Source organism: Dama dama, chromosome X, assembly GCF_033118175.1.
Source record: "Dama dama isolate Ldn47 chromosome X, ASM3311817v1, whole genome shotgun sequence".
NCBI classification, from domain to species: domain Eukaryota; kingdom Metazoa; phylum Chordata; class Mammalia; order Artiodactyla; family Cervidae; genus Dama; species Dama dama.
In genome coordinates, this window is record NC_083714.1 from 140,204,217 (window position 1) to 140,223,032 (window position 18,816).

General features: G+C 43.5%; 1 protein-coding gene across 3 annotated transcripts in view; it reads right to left on the minus strand.

Annotated features, from left to right (window-relative positions):
- The window catches only part of EGFL6 (EGF like domain multiple 6), a 55,379-nt gene extending 45,741 nt beyond the window's left edge, over positions 1-9,638 (minus strand). The window contains exon 1 of one of the 3 annotated variants that reach the window (XM_061137786.1): positions 9,338-9,638. In XM_061137786.1, coding sequence (XP_060993769.1) covers positions 9,338-9,411 — 74 coding nt within the window. In that variant the 5' untranslated portion in view covers positions 9,412-9,638. The remainder of the gene's footprint in view (positions 1-9,337) is intronic. The other 2 variants (XM_061137784.1, XM_061137785.1) reach the window with 2 other exon arrangements.
- Positions 9,639-18,816: the final 9,178 nt, after the last annotated feature.

Consider the following 18,816-nt stretch of genomic DNA (forward strand, 5'->3'; position numbering starts at 1 on the left):
TCCTGAATTTAAGAGATGTCTGAGTATAATGAGCTCATATGCATTTGGCTGGATTAATCCAACTCCATGGAACTTGATAAATCTGGGGTGATCAATAAAAAACGAGTTCCTGATTCTTTCAGGAACTTAGAAAGAGAAAGCTAGAAAGAGAATTCTTAGTCTTGGACTGAAAGAACCCCACCAACATTCTCTGCCACCCTGGGAGGTCTGACCAGGCTAGACAGCTGCTGGCGCATGTGTGGTTGTGTGCTCTGCCTCTGACCTCTTTTCCTAAACAACACTGGGCATATAGAAGGCTCAGGGCACCCAGTCCTGAGGCAGGGAAGTGGCACTGTGAACAGTCTCTGTGGGGAGGAGGCCCTGAGCTGTGGCTGTCTGAGCTACACGCTGAATTGCCCAGAGCTCCTTTCATGCATCATACAGCTTGCTGTCTACATTGATCAGATTAATCACAAATCGCCGTCTCCACAGCTGAAGTTAATTTTTAAAACATTCCAGGGATTGTGTAAGTCATATAGTATTTCTTCATGGGATTCCTTATTTTCTGCACAAATACACTTTGCCAGAATTCTTAGTATGCTTGTTTATGGTAATGTTCCAGGAAACTTTATGATATTCTCCAAGACAAATTGAGACACTAAAACTTTTTTGCTGATGTTTTTACATTTAAATATTGCCAAACAAAAGAAATGGAAGAGTTTTCTAAATACGGACAACAAGGTCCAGCCAGAAGAGATTTGTTTTTGCTTTCTCCTGTTTTTATCATAACTCCCAGCATGGCAAGTCCATAGTACCCAATTAGTTAAGATAAATTCTGGGCTCCCATCCATCTTTGACATACAGAGTCCAAGTCCAGCAGGCCCAGGGATGCCCCCAAAACATCTCACTTTACTGGATGTGTAGGCAGCTGAGAACCCAATCCAAAATGCTCAAGCTATCAAGTGTATCCCAGTGTGTGTTGATGCATCTTCAAATTTCCCATGCCATGAGTATACAAAACTTTGAGCTCTCCACTGCTTCCTCTATTTCTCTCACTTATTCTTAATCCAATGGAGAGTCGCTGGAAGGTTTTAAGGAGAGGGCTGACCTGACCTAATTGATTCTCAAGGAGAAAACTCTAAGACATGGACTAGAGGAGACAAAAGAAGAAGCAAGGGGAAACCCTTGGAGGGGGGTGGTTCCAGTGAGAGGGGACGGTTATGTGGCTGGGGGGTGGCAGGTAGGAGGGAGAGAAGGAGATGGACTTGACACATGCTCTGGAGTAGGACTTAGCACCTGACTGCGTAAAGTGGGGAGGAAGAGTGAGTTGTCAGGAATGATGCCCAGGTTTTCGACACCAATCAGTCTGGACACTCCTGGAACGGGGGGAATGGATGAGAAGCAGGGAATGAGTTTTGGAGAGCTGACCAAAAGTTCAGTTCTGGATGTCCTAAGCTCAGTGAGACATCCCGAAGGATAGGGCAAGAATTGACAAGGGATTAATCTCCAAAATATATAAACAGCTCATACAGCTCAATATCAAGAATACAAACACCCCAATCAAAAAATGGGTGGAAGATCTAAGTAGACACTTCTTCAAAGAAGACACTCAGATGGCTAAAAAGCACATGAAAAGGTGGTCAATATCACTAATTATGAGAGAAATGTAAATCAAAACTACAATGAGGTATCACCTCACACCAGCCAAAATGGCCATCATCAAAAAATCTACAAACAATAAGAGAGGGTATGGAGAAAAGCGAACCCTATTACACTGTCAGTGGGAATATAAACTGGTACAGCCACTATGGAGAACAGTATGGAGATTCCTTAAAAAACTAAAAATAGAGCTACCGTATGATCCAGCAATCCCACTCCTGGGCATGTATCTGGAGAAAATTATAATTCAAAAAGATACATGCATCCCTGTGTTCATTGCAGCACTATTTCCAATAGCCAAGACATAGAAACAACCTAAATGTCCATCAATAGAGGAATGGATAAAGAAGATATGGTACATATATACAATGGAATATTATTCATCTATAAAAAAGAATGAAATAATGCCATCTGCTGCAACATGGGTATATCTAGAGATTGTTATACTGAGTGAAGTAAGTCAGAGAAAGACAAACACCATACGGCATCACTTACACGTGGAGTCTAAAAAAAGTGGGTATAAATAAACTTATCTACAAAATAGCAATAGAGTTACAGATGTAGAAAATAAACTTGTGGCTACCAGGGGGTAAAGAGGGGGTAAGGGATAAACCAGAAGATTGGGATTGACATATACAAACTACTATATAGAAAATAGATAACCAATAAGGGCCTACTGTACAACACAGGGAACTATATACTCTGTAATGGCCTATATGGGAAAAGAATCTAAAAAAGAGAGGATATATGTATATATGTAACTGATTCACTTTGCTGTACACTTGAAACTAACATTGTGCACTTACTTACATTGTAAGTCAAGTATTCTCCAATAAAAATTAGAAAAAATTAAAAAAAGGGAATGCAGCAGAGAGAGCCTAAGATTTAAGATTCACATTTTTAAGTTATCAACATACAGATGGCATGAAAGAGCAAGGACTGGCAAGATCACCTAGAGATAGTTTAGATACGGAAGATAATAGGGTCAGAGACTGATCTCTGTAGAAATGAAGGCTGGGAAAGGAGGCTGAGGAGTAATCACTGTGAGAGAAGGAAAATGAGAATGCTTTGTGATGTTTTTAAAATATGCCCACCAATTCTTTGATATTCCTCCTTTTAAAAGTTAAGCCCAATTCCCCTTCCCTTATGAAATAGAGCAGGACTCTATAGTCTTTCCCCAACATGTCTTCCTCTTGCATTTTGCCTGTAGAAAAATTTAATCAGATAAGTGAGAAAATGCAGAAGCAAAAGAGACACAATAATAATAGTTTCAGTTCAGTTCAGTCGCTTAGTCCTGTCCAACTCTCTGCGACCCCATGGACTGCAGCACACCAAGCTTCCCTGTCCATCACCAACTCCCAGAGCTTGCTCAAACTCATGTCCATTGAGTTGGTGATGCTATCCAACCATAATAATAATAGTTTGGTCGTTAAGAAATGTCAAGGACCTTTAGTTCCTCCTCAAGAACTATAGATAATATTCTGAGCTATATCCTTTGAGTTGTTTCATAGACACTAAAGCCCTCACCATGTGCAAGAATGTAACTATACAGTGACCAGGCTGTAGTCATGACATAAGCTGCCACAGTTCTGAGAACTGGCCTCAGAGAAATGGGAACAAACCAACCTTGGGAGCTGAAGATTAACTAACTGTACTTAAAACAATCAGACTTAACACTGATCAGACCACCACATGATCAATTCCAAGATAGGACTGTCAGAGTTGACTATGTTGTTTCCACTTGTAGCCCCCTCCCTCCATCAATACACCCCTGAAACTCCCCTATGAGAGCTCTTGCCTACTGATTGTCAGTGAAGAGTTGGCCTTTGGACATGAGTTCACCCTGTCCTCTGAAATTAAGCAAACTTCCTTCCCACCAATCTTGCCTCTCAAGTATTGGCTTTTGAGTGGTGAGCAGTTGGACCTAACACTGATGTGGGACTGTAGTTAGTGACTGGTTTCTGATGAAGAGATTATCGTGGGAGTGATGGAGAGTAACTTCTGAGATTAGGACATAGGAGGCATTATAATTTCCTCTTTGTTATCTCTCTTTTGTAACTCTTGATATGTAGGAAGTCAGCTGATACCTCATAAGGACACTCAAGTAGCCTTATGGAGAGGTCCACAAGGCGAGGAGCCCATGGCTGTGTGAGCATGTCATCTTGAAAGAAGATCCTCCAGGTGGAGTCAAGCCTTTCGATAACTGCAGCCTCGTCCAACAACTCATCTGTAACCTGGTGAAAAACCCCAGGCCCCACTCAGGCACACTGCTCCTGAATTCCCCATTCACAGAAACGGTGAGATAATAAATGTTGTTTTAAACCACTAAGCTTTGCAGTATTTTGTTGAATTGCAATAGATAACTGTAATATATGTGGGGACCAGAAATCAAACAGAGGGAAAACTTGAAGGACAAGGTGATGATCTTTATAAAGGTATTTGCTGCTTTGGGATTTTGATTTTTAATTTGTATTAATTAAATCTGAGATACTATGGACTACTATTATGTACACTAGGGGAAAAAATGTTGCCAGGTAAACTAACTTATTGCTCATTATCTTAAAAATTATTTTTTGCAATTGTGTGATAATTTTGAGCATGAATTGGAAATAATGGGGTTATCATTAAAGAATTCAGCCAGCGATGCCCTGCTTTGCTCTCTACTGCCCTCAGATCAAAGCTCAAATTCCTTACCCAGACATGCAGGGCTCCTTACAGAGCCCACGCTGCCTGTGAGCATAGCAAGCTGAACACGTAGACTCGGCACCCTCTGAGGCCCTCCACCAATGACTGCTGGGAGCACAGATACCCCAGCTCCTGAGCCTCAGCGGGGATCATTCTAAGGCTTGGGCCCTACTGTCTTCTAGAACTCCCCAGCAGAATTAAATCACAATAGTAACTTATTTATATAACATGTCTTTCCCTTCTCTGTCCTACTAAAACTAGAACTTTTGGGGACAACCGCCCAAATAAACCATGCACATTTGAATTCTGGTCTCAGAGTCTGCTTCTGAGAGAATGGAAACCTAGAGAGGATGGGCTTGGGAGAATGGAGCACCAGGAACTCCCCACTTATTCTACACACATCCCTTGATGGTGCTGGGCAAGCATCAAGCTCAACAGGCTCACTGGTGATAACATGTGAGAAAGTACTTTGTAAGAACGTCAACTTTTATGTATTCAATTTTTCTTGAGAAACAAATTTGAAATATTGGAATGTCACTGTTGTTAGGGCAGAAGACCAAATCCAATGCAGTTCTTGAGGAATTATCTAATTTCAATTTTCTCCATCCCACTGTCTGTCAAAGAGACCCAATACTTATTTCTTAGGATTGAAGAGACAGTTGACTGAAATCACACTGAAAAAGTGTTGACATATAATAGTGTTTCAACAAAATTAGCTGAATGCCAATCTGATTTATGAAGACTAGATAATATACTTATTCATTTTAATGTTTACATAACCTTAGATTATGTACATAAATTACATAGAAATAGGACTTTAACACCCTTTGAACCAACGAAACTATTGAAACAAGACTGCTCAGAAATGATTTCTATACTGTAATTGGGCATTTCATGGTCACCATTTCCTAGAAACACTCAGCTCTCGAGTTTTGGGTATATTCCCACAAACCCTGGTTTTAAGAATAAAGAAAGGAATGATATGCCAACCACTCACAAGTCATTAAAATTAAGTTTAAATATAAGATCCAGTCCATAAAACCAAGAACAACAGACTCATAGCTCAGACTTCCTGTGGCAGGCTGAATAATGACCCCCCAAATGACGGTCATGTCATAATCCCTGGAACCTCGAAATGTTACCTTATGGAACAAAAGGGAAATTTCACATGTGCTCTTATGCATCTTAAGACAGGGAGGTCACCCTGTATTTTCTGGGTGGGCCAGGTATAATCACGGGGGTTCTTTTTAGAGGGAGGAACATGATTAAGAGTTAGAGAAAAGGCAAGGTGACAAAGGAAGAAGAGATGCAGTGATGTGCCTACAAGCCAAGAACTGTTGGAGCCTCTATAAGTCTAAGAGACAAGGAATGGATTCTCCCATGGAGCCTACAGAAGGAACAAATCCTGCCAACAGCTTAGTTCTAGCCCCATAAGACAAATTTTGGACTTCCAACCTCCAGAACTCTAGGAAAATAAATGTATATCCCTGCTCCCACCCCTGCCCCATGCTGCAAGGCTTGTGGGATTTAAGTTCCCCGGCCAGGGATCGAACTGATTTGATCTTAGTTCCCTGTGCCCTTGGCAATAGAAGCACGGAGTCCTAACCACGGAACCACCAGGGAAGTCCCAAATTTATGCTATTTTAAGCCACTAAGTTTGTGGAAAATTGTGACAGTGACACTTCCTTAGCAGGGCTCTGAGAAGAATCAATTCTCAAACAGGGTGTAGTTTGCAGAAAGCAGGCCTCTGTCCATGAATACATGAACTCAGTAATTCCTTTATCTCTCACATTATTGTTACTTGAACTCAATAGAGAAAAAATGTACATTGCATAAATATAAGAAGGAAGTTGTTCCACACATCAAACACAAGAACAGCAAAGTTAATAGCATATTTATCTTATGTGCCCAAGGCAGAAAGGTACCAGTGTCAGGACCTGGAACGCTGGAGACGGAGTTCAGATCAGTAAGTGTTCTAGACTAACACCATGCAATAAAAATATAATTTTAGTAGCCATATTGTTTTAACTGTAAAAGAAACAGGTGGAATTAATTTTAGTAATATATTTTATCTAATGCACTATATCCACAACATTATCATTTCAACATGTATTCAATATAAAATGATTAGTGAGATGCTTTATGTTCTTTATTACAAAGTCTTCAAAGTGTATATTTTGCAATCACAGCACATCGCAACTTGGACTGCTTATGTTTCAAGTACTCAACAACTACATGGGGCTAGTGACTCCTGTATTTACTGTATTGGACCAAGCAGGTTGAGAGCATCTAAATAGTCCCAAAGCCCAAATGGCGTTAAAACGCATGGGGATCACATAGGGAAATAGTGAGTACTTTATAAGAACTCTGTATGGTGTGTCAGCTACAAAAATACTGAATCACTATGTTGTACACTTGAAAATAATACTGTAAGTCAGTGATACTTAGAATATTAGTTTGAAGTAGCATACAAGATAAAAGTAAAGGGTTTACGCCAAATTCTGACACTGAAGATGAAAAAAATGCATGCTGCTGAGGATTTATTCACTTGATGACTGTTAATTGACAGCTGCTGCTGCTAAGTCACTTCGGTCATGTCCGACTCTGTGCGACCCCATAGACGGCAGCCTACCAGGCTCCTCCATCCATGGGATTTTTCAGGCAAGAACACTGGAGTGGGTTGCCATTGCCTTCTCCATTAATTGACTACTAATACACTAATCACCATTTAAGAGGCATATAATCTTCTAGGTCACTGAAATTAAGGTACGGTGTCTCAATTAAAAAATATAACAACGGGTGCTTATCTTAGAAATCCCTATAAAGCAGTCAGTTTTTATTGAAAGTCGTAAAACTTCAGGAAATAACCAGTGGACACGCTCTCGTGCTCCGAGCTCCTTGCCTTTTTCACGTGCCATCTGTAACCTGGGGGCTGGGGGTGATTACAGCTGGTCCCTGGGCAGTTCCTGAAAAACTGAGCATGAGACGTTTCCAAGCATGTTGCACAGATAATGAGCGTACCAGTTCGTGAACCTGAGACCACAGAAAGAAACCACTGCTCACTTCTTTAAAACTGTGAAACTGCAAAATCCTGATGTCAAGCCTCCATTGTAATATTCTTGGGTTTAACTTGGGAGCTTTTCGACTTCTGATTTAATTTGGTGGCCCTCTGAAACTGAGGCTCCTGGAGGTCAGTTTGTCCACTGCTAAAACAACTATTAATCTCATCTCCAAATAGCACTTGATGTCTCTTAAGTGGGCTTTCTAGCGATGCCAGAACCTCTAGCATTCCAGGAAATGTGATCATGAGCAAACTGCATCTTCTTACATTTTTATCATGAAAAGGAAATTGAAACTTGTGATAATACATTCTAAGAACTGGGTCTAAAGCTTATTCTATTTGAACTTCAAAATCCCTTAATGTTGTGACTGACACTGATGAAAGATTTTTCCTGTAATTCAAACAAAGATAGCTAGGCTCACCTTTAAGAAGCCCATTCCAAACCAAGGCTCTCAGCCAGCTCTCCACAGAAACTGTTGACTAAAAATCTAATAGTGCAGAGGTCCTCACTCAGCTGGAAACAACTGTGCAAACCCCCCAGCCCCATATCAGTACTTTGGGCAATGTCTGGAACCAGTTCTGATTGTCACAACCTAGGAAAGTTGCTACTGATCTAGTGTGCAGAGGTTACAGATGCTGCTAAGAATCCTACAGTACATAGAACCACTCTCTAACCACCCTGAACAAACAATTGTCCTGCCCAGCCCAATGGGGCTCAATAGTGCCACAGCAGAGAAAGAAACTAGGGTATGCCTTGGAAAGCAAGAGAAACAGGAATACTTTTTCAGTGAGTGATTCCCAAAAGGCTGTTCTAGGGCTTCCCTGGTGGCTCAAAAAGTAAAAGGTAAAGAACTCTCCTGCCAATGCAGGAGATGCGGGTTCGATTCCTGGGTGAGGAAGATCCCCTGGAGAAGGAAATGGCAACCCACTCTGGTATTCTTGCCAAGAAAAGTCCATGTACAGAGGAGCCTGCAGGGCTACAGTCCATGGGGTCGCAAACAGTCAGACATGACCCAGCGATTAAATAACAGCAACAGTGCAGCACTGGGGACGAGCAGGGACTCCAGACCAGATGGCCTGGGCTTCAACGCTGGTGTTTTCATTTACTGACTGTGCCTCTTGGGGCAAGCTGCTGGACCTCTCTGTGCCTCTTTTTCCTCTTCTACAACACGAGGATTATAATAACAGTATCTTCCAGGCAGAGCACTTACAGGCTTTAAATGGGTTCATAACTCTCACGTGTTTAGGACCCTGCCAGGCCTACACGGTGCACTATAAGTGTGTATTTATTAGGTGGCTTTGCTGATTTCTGGAAAAATAAGTTTCAGGGCTTAGAAAAGTTTGTGAGAAGTAAAGAAACAGCTTCAGACTGAATTGCCAGGCAAGAGAGAGTCAATTTCATCTGACAATCCCGGCCTTTCTTTCCAGTTCATCAACCTTAATCATAAAGGCATTGAGTAGAGGGCCCCCCAGCCCCTCAGGGAAGGCTCAGTAAACCCTCACCATGGATCGTCCTCTGGTTCTCTCCCTCCTTCCCCAGCAAAACTAGCCACTGATGATCAGTTGGCCCCCTTCCAATAGAGTGGAAAACACAGGACGGTACAAGCACGGAACACAGCCACCCACAAACAGACACACACGCGGCCCAACGGTGGATGTCTGCTGCCCACCGAGTCCGAACGCACCGGTGGGTCTGCGCACGTCTGCCTCCTCCTAAGGACGCAGCCAGGTGGGGCACAGCTGATGCCAAGGAGGTGCTGCAAAGCCCGCCAGAGGGGCGCGCGGGGGAGTCCATAGGCGCACCCAGCCTGACATCCTCTTTGAATTCCGGCTCAACGTGTACAGATACACATGCCCACGGGTGCCTAGGGGGACTGGGGACAAAGAAAAGGGGCCAACGGTGGGGGGCGGGGAAGCTCATGGCCCGGGGCCAATCGTCAGCCAGACACTCACCTGGCTGCCTTCCCTACTCCACCTGCCACCCAGGAGAGCAGAAGTGGGAGCGCCAGAGCCCAGGGCTGCAGCATCTTCGCGGGGGGCCTCCTTCTTCCGTGCCTCCTGCTGCGCCCCCTCGGGAGGGCGCGGAACCCCGGGCGCCCCGGGGCCACCACCTCCGCTGCGGTCAGCCGCTCCGGGCCTCGGCTCCTCCTGGGGCTCGGTCCTCGCGGGCGGGAAAGGGACGCTGGGCAACTGCGGCTGGGGCGCTCGCGGTCCGGGAGAGGCTAGGGGCGCCCCGGCGAGGCGCACTGCGGCTCCTCTCCGGGTGCGCGAGGGAGGGCGGGGCGGGCCGTGCACAAGTGGCCGGGAACCGCCTCCAGCACCACCCGCCGTCCTTCACTCTCTCAGTAAGACACTTCTGTCTTACTTTCTGCGCTTTCATACTCTGCGAGGTTTTCTTCCCAGACGGCAAATCACGGGCGGCTAGAGCTGGAAGGTCACTAGGTCCTGGGCGACCCCTTCAGCTGACAAGTGATCTCTCCTGCTCATTTGCAACAGCTTTCCTGACATGGGGGCCGCCAGAGGATATTGTAATATAATAACCAGTGCAGAAATCACGGTAGAAACACCAGTGCTACATGAGCTCAGAGAATCCACGTGGGTATTTAGAGGTTCTTTGTTTTGACAACTTGTTATAATAGAATGAATGACTGGTCCCTCCTGCACCCCCTCCCTGCATCCACACCCTGTAGCTTCACGGTGGGCAGAGCCTCTGGTCCCACACTTTGGCTTTGGACGTGGCTGTGTGACTTGCTTTGACTAATGGCATAAGGCCCAGTTCCACGCCTAGACGTTAAGACCTGGGCCTCTGTTATGGTGGTGAGAAGACGATGCCCCAGCCAGCCTCATGACTCAAGGAGAATGAGAATCAGGGGGAACAGAGCTACTTGGTCAACTGCAGACCTGTAGCAAGCCTAGTGTATACCAGCCAACCCGCAGATGCATGAATAAACTCAATCATGGTCAGCAGTGCCAGCCAAGCTACTGAGGCTTATTGGGATAATTTGTTACACAGCAATAACAAACAGTCTGATACACCTGTGACCTGGTATCAGAAATAAAATGAAAAATATAGAGAAAGAGGAGATTTGTCTTGACTGTAAGCTTGACTCCTGGTTACATAATGGGTATATGCCTTAATTCTAGGCAGTGAAATATGCAAAATGGGGATATGGCAGATGTCTGCTGCAGACCATGGACATCCGTACTGGTGTAAGCAATGCTCCACTGGATCTTCTGTTTTATGCATGAAGACATCTTAATGGACTCAGTATTCTTGGTTAGTAACCACTTAAGCCTTGAACTGCTCATAGCTAATAGTGACAAGCATTATCCTAAACACTTTACACACATCTTACTGAACACTCACAACTGTATAGGTTAGGGGTGAATAGCTCCCTCATGTTTGAAGCATCCAACTGAGAGGCAGAGAGGTGAAATGACTTGCTCCAGTTCACAAGGCTAACAAGTATAGCACCAGGATTGGAAACCAGCGCCTATCTCCCCCTGGGCTGTGCTACTATTACACTGACCCCTTTTTTTCATCATCTTACTCCTTGGTAACTTCAGATGTCAATGGGTCTCATGAACAAGGTAATAAGATGATCTCTTCAAGGCCATTACTAAAACCCTTTGAAATCTTCATATCATAACTAGTTCTATCAACTGAAAATCTCAAAATTGAATGGAAAGAATATAAAGGCATGAATGGCATACCTACAAGTATTTTGAAGCAAATGCAAGATTAAATTTGTCTAAGTGTGGGTTTTCCCACAAGCAGATGCTAAGGCAAGGATTTGAGTGGAAGTAGATTGCTCTACCAGAGAAGGAACTGGCAACCCACTCCAGTATTCTTGCCTGGAGAATCCCAGGGGTGGAGGAGCCTGGTGGGCTGCCATCTGTGGGGTCGCACAGAGTCAGACACGACTAAAGCGACTTAGCAGCAGCAGCAGATTGCTCTACAGGCACACAAAACAGTAGTAGGGGAGTGAGGGAGTGAATCGGGAAGGGAGGAAAACAATAGCAGGAATGTATCAAGTTATCATGGGGCCACTGAAGCGTCAGGCTGACAGCATCACCCAGAGCCAGCCTAGATTGTGCATCGCCACATGATCTCGCTCAACAGGCGAGGGAGCTTTTAGACACCATCTGAATTCAGAGATTGCCTAAAGGGCACTGCCTTCTATCAGGGCAATGATCCTAGGACTTCTGCTTGCTGAGCTGGGGGCAGAGAAAGCTGAGGGCAGAGAGCTGAGCCAAAGAAAGCCCTTAGTCTTGCAGATGCCAACTGGTGAAGTCCTATTGAAATGTTAAGGCCGGAGGCATGTGGGCAAGGCACCACAGTGACTGTGACCTAAAATCTAGAAATTGAATTGAACTGAGACTTAAGTTTTCACCCATGCCACTTCTCCCCAAACATTCAGACCCAAATCACTCCCTCCTCCACAAACACCATTATTCAAAAAAGTCCTACTAGAACATGACGAGCCTCCCACCGGCGTAGCCCTGAGTTATCAGGAGTCAGAATTACATCTCACATAGCATTTATCTGTCACTTCCTAGCTTTAGTTTCAGCATTTTGATGCCGTTTCTGCTTTGTTTTTTTCAGCGGTGACTTTTGTTTAATTAAAGGAGGTGATGAACATGACAAGGGGAACATGAAAGGGGAAACTTTCGGAGGAAGTCAAACACTCCTCCGCCAATGCACCCATTATTTCCTGGGGAGAGCTATCGACGAGGGCATGGTTAGGAAACATGAGGAACAGAGAAGAAAACCTGGAAATGATGTGCAGCCAGGCGAGAAGATGCTGGTCACAAACTGCCACTTAGAGGCAGGTGTTTGTAATAACCACACTGGCAGGGCTGACTTTGAAGAGAACTGCTCTTTAGACGGCCCTACTGAATTCTACAAAGGAAAAGCAATCTTTGATCAGAATCATAAAATCACCCGCCCTTTTTACAGGGATACTTATTTTTTCCCAATCTATTTCCACTTAGCCCTCTGCATGGAACAGGTGTGATGGGGTATTTTTGTGCTTGCTGAATATATACACATAACACACATATAAAGCTTTCAACCCTTATGATCTGCCTGAGGTTGAGATCCAGAAGTTATATTGAAATATCAACACCAGAAGTAAAGCACTGTTGGATGAAAAGGCAGGGTGGGAGGGTGTCCAAGCCAGAGTTTTCAAACTTTAATGTCAATACAAATTACCAGGGGGTCTCTTGTTAAAATGTTCCCAGGTGGCGCTAGTGGCAAAGATCCTGCCTGCCATGCAGAAGACACAAGAGAAATAGGTTCAGTCCCTGGTCTGGGAAGATCCCCTGGAGGAGGGAATGGCAACCCACTCCAGTATTCTTGCCTGGAGAATCCCATGGACAGAGGAGCCTGGCAGGCTATGGTCCATAGGGTCGCAAAGAGTCGGACATGACTGAAGCGACTTAGCACGCACTTGTGAAAATGCAGGTTCTGTCTGTGTGGCTCTGGAATGAGGGCTGAGTCTTGATTACAAAAAGGAACCCAAGTGGTGCCCAGGCAGTTTGTTGAAAACCACTTAGGGCAGTGAGGGTCTAGAGACCACCTGGCCCAGTAGTTCTCAAGTTCAGCTGCATATTGGGATCATCTGGGAAACTTTGAAACTACTGATGCCTGTGACCCACCTAAGGTGAGTCTACTGTCTGGACTATGGCTTGGGCATGGGGACAGTTGGAAACTGCTTGGGTGGTTCTGTTGGAGAACCAAGATTGAGATCCATTGATCTGGACCAGCGCTGACATCTTACAGATGGAAAAACTCCATGTGTGAGGTGCCTTGCCTGAGGCCACACCCAGGATGAGTTTCCGTCACATCAGTCCCCCCCCTCAAACTTTACAACATTTTCTCCATCACCAATCCTACCAAGGAAGAAAATGGCATCGCTTCTTCACCTTCCCCATCAATTGTACCCCAGCAACATGGTCTAGAAATAGATGTCTTTTCCTAGTCTGTTTCTTTTCATGTCTGCTTGTTCCATGAAAGGAGGCAGTGAAGAAGTGTTAGACTCAATGCAGACACTGTTAAATTCTGCAGGAGAAAGTGTGTCTTTAGGGACACATTGCTTTCCTTCATCCCGTGCCTGTCAAGGACTCTGTTCTTGGGGATTTATGGTAGAAAAAAAAAATCCAAACAACTTCATTCTTCCTTCCTTTTCTCCCTTCCCACCTCACTGCCTCCATCCTTCCCTTTCTATTCCTACCCTCTTTCCTTACTCAGACATTTACCTGAGTGCTATATTGCTGTCGTGTCTGACTCTTTGCAACCCCATGGACTGTAGCCTACCAGACTCCCCCATCCATGGAACTTTCCAGGCAAGAATACTGGAGTGAGTTGCCATTTCCTTCTCCAGGGGATCTTCCCGACCCAGAGATTGAGCCAGGGTCTCCTGCATTGTAAGTAGACGCTCTACCATCTGAACCACCAGGGAAGTCCATAAAACATTTACCTAGAAGCTACAAAATGCCAGGCCTTGGTATTTATTGTCCACTGAGTGAGGACACTTAGTGGAGATGGATACACAGATGGTCCCTGGTTCCTTTTACTCCCTGGTGACATGGGCTGGACAACCAACAATATAAGAACATATGATCTTTAACAATAGGACTCTCACTTCTTAGGAAGCAGGAAAAAATGAAGGTAAGATTAAAAGAGGAAAAAAATCATAATCCATATTCTCCTCAAATTTTGCCAACTCCCCACTTGAGATTTGGGGAAAAGAAAGTAATTGATATTTGTTGAGTGATTATGACATGCTAAACATTTTAGTCTTCCCTGATAGCTCAGTTGATAAAGAATCTGCCTGCAATGTGGGAGACCTGGCTTTGATACCTGGGTTGGGAAGATCCCCTGGAGAAGCGAAAGGCTACCCACTCCAGTATTCTGGCCTGGAGAATTCCATGGACTGTATAGTTCATGGGGTTGCAGAGTTGGGCACGACTGAGTGACTTTCACTTTCAAACATTTTAAAGAGAGTAACTGTTTACTCTTAACAACACCTATATAAAGTACATATCACTACACAATTTTACATCAATGGGAGATTTAGAGCAGACAAAATCTTAAGATCACTTATCAACATAACAGAAAGAACATGAATTTTGAAGTTAGATCTCACTGGAGATCAATTTTGCCACCAGATTTCATTCTTCATGACATGAAGTGGTGGTGGTGGGGAGGGGAGTGGGGATCAGTTCACCACCAGCAACAGTGAATAATGTTGTATGTGGAGGGGAGGGGAATATGTTATAGTGAGGAGCAATAGGAGTTTCTTCAGATTTTTAAGTGAGTCTATGACCCTTTCAATATGGTTACTTTATAGAAAAATCCCCTTGTCCATGAATAGAATCTTGTTGTCTGCATGTGAGCTCCCTTGACTTTTACCAAATTCATGTTTCCAACTTAAGGCACTCAGTCATCAGGGGCTTTTCTGTCTTTATTGGGGGAAGGCATGGCTTGAGTTCATCCTGAGCACTTCCTTCCTGTCCCATGTGTAAACATCTTTTGCTATTTTCTTGTTCACAATTGAATGTAATAATAACTTGGCATATGCCTACCAGGCTTGTCTATTTACTTTTTCCTACGTAAACCCTATAGAATGATTTCTGAGAGCTAAAGCCAGGAAACTCAGTTTAGATAGGCCTTAAGAGTAAAGGCTTTTACTCAAAGTCACTCCAACTTGATTTAGGAAAGTTGGGTTGAGAAATATTCTGTGAACTCTAAGATTAGAACTACATTTGTGACCTTTTTAAAAAAAAAAGATAAAAATAGGAAAATTTGTTAAAAGGAAAAATTTGTTAAACATATTTGCCTCTCTATTTTCAAAAAGTTCTCATACATGGTTTATAGATTTATTCATTCTTTTAACAAACATTTAATGTCTCCTGGTCATCATGGGCTGGACAGTGTTTGGTTGCGATATAAAGATGACTAAGACATAATCCCTACCACTAGGTGACAGAAATGTAAATATATTATTAGAATAAATAGCCTAAGTCTTAAAGAAGTACTTTAGGATGCTGTGGAAATAAAAAAGTGAAAGTCGCTCAGTCGTGTCTGACTCTTTGTGACGCCAGGGACAATACAGTCCATGGAATTTTCCAGGCTAAAATACTGGAGTGGGTAGACTTTCCCTTCTCCAGAGGATCTTCCCAACCCAGGGATTGAACCAGGTCTCCCTCATTGCAGGCGGATTCTTTACCAGCTGAGCCACAAGGGAAGCCCACAGAAATAAAAAAGGGAAAAGGTAAATTCTTTGTGTTCTATACATGCAAATGTTTGTCCTTGTGTGACTCCCTGCATTCATGAATCGTCTTATAAAATGATTTTTAGATGGCAAGATTTCTAGAAAATAGAAAACCCTGACAACTGTATTCACTCAGATAATAACTTGCCCCAAACCCACTGTCCTGACTCGCAGGAGTTCTGCTATTCTTGAGTGAGGCACTATTTGTTTTTTTTTTTTTTTAAAGCCCAGAACTGGAAATTAGAAGAATCAGAATTTAGTTCCAAGTTCAATCCAGTTTTCCTGTTTGGGTCTCACTTTCTACATGTATATTGCGCTGGCAAAGGATTCTGGGGGCTTCCCAGGTGACTTAGTAAAGAATTTGCCTGCCAATGCAGGAGATGCAGGTTTGATCCCTGGGTCAGGAAGATCCCCTGGAGAAGGAAATGGCAACCCACTCCAGTATTCTTGCCTGGAAAATTCTGTGGACAGTGGAGCCTGGCAGGCTATGGCCCATGGGGTCAGAAAAGAGTCAGACACGACTGAGCGACTAAACAACAACAAAAGGATTGTGGACCCTTCACCGTCTTTCTCCAAAGTTGCCTGATTCAAACATTTTGTTTGGGAGGAGGGTAGGGAAAAAAATCGTCTATGTCCCCAAAGACCGTATTTGAAATGGCAAAGTTGGGTTAACTTCAGCAAAGGAATCTTGATCTCAAGAATCAATGGATAGGCAAATGAGTGGATTTTTTTCTTCCATTGTGGTTAAGATCCATCCTGCTTTGCTTCTAAGAGTTTATTCCACATTCCGTGAGAGCTGTTACATGTACACATTAATTTGTTGAGTATCCATTTGGGGCCAGGTACAATGCCTGGGGTTGGTGATATAAAGTTCAGGATGTCTAGCGTTATTTGACATTAGTGCCCTCAGCCATCATGCCTACCTTTAAAGTCACTGTGAATTTTCAAAACACCCTCATGAAAGTGGTACTGTCCTGGTGAGAACCACTGGCCTAGCATGCTGACGAGCTTCATGAGCCTGGCTGAAGGGTTTGGACTTCATCCTATGGGCTCTGGGAGCCATTGAGGGACCTTAAACAGGGAGTAACATGATACATGCCAACATCTATTGGATCATTCAAAAAGCAAGAGAGTTCCAGAAAAACATCTACTTGTGCTTTATTGACTAGGCCAAAGCCTTTGACTGTGTGGATCACAACAAACTGTGGAAAATTCTTCAAGAGATGGGAATACCAGACCACCTGACCTGCCTCCTGAGATATCTGTATGCAGGTCAGGAAGCAACAGTTAGAACTGGACATGGAACAACAGACTGGTTCCAAATTGGGAAAGGAGTACATCAAGGCTGTATATTGTCACCCTGCTTATTTAACTTATATGCAGAGTACATCATGAGAAACGCTGGCCTGGATGAAGAACAAGCTGGAATTAAGATTGCCAGGAGAAATATCAATAACCTTAGATATGCAGATGATACCACAATTATGGCAGAAAGCAAAGAACTAAAGCCACTCTTGATGAAAGTGAAAGAGGAGAGTGAAAAAGTTGGCTTAAAACTCAACATTCAGAAAACCATGATCATGGCATCTGGTCCCATCACTTCATGGCAAATAGATGGGGAAACAATGGAAACAGTGGCAGACTTTACTTTCTTGGGCTCCAAAATCACTGCAGATGGTGACTTCAGCCATGAAATTAAAAGACACTTGCTCCTTGAAAGAAAAGTTATGACCAACCTAGACAGCATATTAAAAAGCAGAGACATTACTTTGCCAGCAAAGACATTACTTAGCCAAGTCAAAGCTATGGTTTTTCCAGTAGTCATGTATGGATGTGAGAGTTGGACTACAAAGAAAGCTGAGCACTGAAGAATTGATGCTTTTGAACTGTGGTTTTGGAGAAGGCTCTTGAGAGTCCCTTGGACAGCAAGGAGATCCAATAAGTCCATCCTAAAGGAAATCAGTCCTGAATATTCATTGGAAGGACTGATGTTGAAGCTGAAACTCCAATACTTTGGCCACCTGATGCAAAGAACTGACTCATTGGAAAAGACCCTGATGCTGGGAAAGATTGAAGGCAGGAGAAGAGGATGACAGAGGATGAGATGGTTGGATGGCATCAAAAGTTTGAGTAAACTCCAGGAGCTGGTGATAGACAGGGAGGCCTGGTGTGCTGCAGTCCATGGGGTCACAAAGAGTCGGACACGACTGAGTGACTTAACTGAACTGAACATGATACATGATCAAATATGTGTGTTTAAGGGCACCGAGACTTCTGAATCCATTAATTACCAAAGGCTTCTTACTGTGAACACCTGCAACTCTTTGAGAGTTTCTTAGTCACTGATGGCAGCCTGAAGCCAATGATAGATAAGGACTTGGTGAGTCAATACCCCAGCCACCTCACCCCTTGGTTGGGAAAACTGAGTCATATCGTACATGCTCCCTTAGCATCCCCAGTGGGAATGATGTCCAGAGGCCCAGAGTGGAAATAGGCTTCATAACTTACTCTCCCATGGCTTCCTTCTCTTCCTTGGCTCACTTTCCCCTCCGTTGCCAGTGTTTCCAGGAATCACCTTCCAATTACCTGCTGGCATTCACCTTCTTGCCTCCAGGGAAACCCCAAACAAGACATTTATATATTCTGGTAGAAACAATTTCCATTCAAACTTTGAATTATGTCTTATGGCAGATTTGGAAACAGAATCTCCTTTTAATTCCATCTAGCATAAATTCTATTGTATTTGTGAGCTCTGAGGTTCCCCAAGGCCAGTTTGAGAAGAGTGGGGTGTTTTGCTCTTCTTTAGATGGAGAACTCGTCATTTTGGTATGACCCATTCATTTATTCTAGTCTGGTTATAACCAAGTGGATAAAACCCATGAGTCTAATCCTAAACTCATCATTTAGTCACACACCTTTCACTTAGTGAAACCTTTCACTTAGTGAACTTGTAAGAATGTGGTATTTTCTCTATGGTATAAAATTTGTATGGTGTGAAAATGAAGAAAACACATCTTTTAAATTTTGTTTTCAGTGCAACAAAGTACACTATAAATTCCCTAAATCACAGATTTATGACATATGTGAATTCTGGTATTTCCTTCTTTTGTCAAATGCATGGTACTGCTTGGATGCCAGGGACATGAATTTATG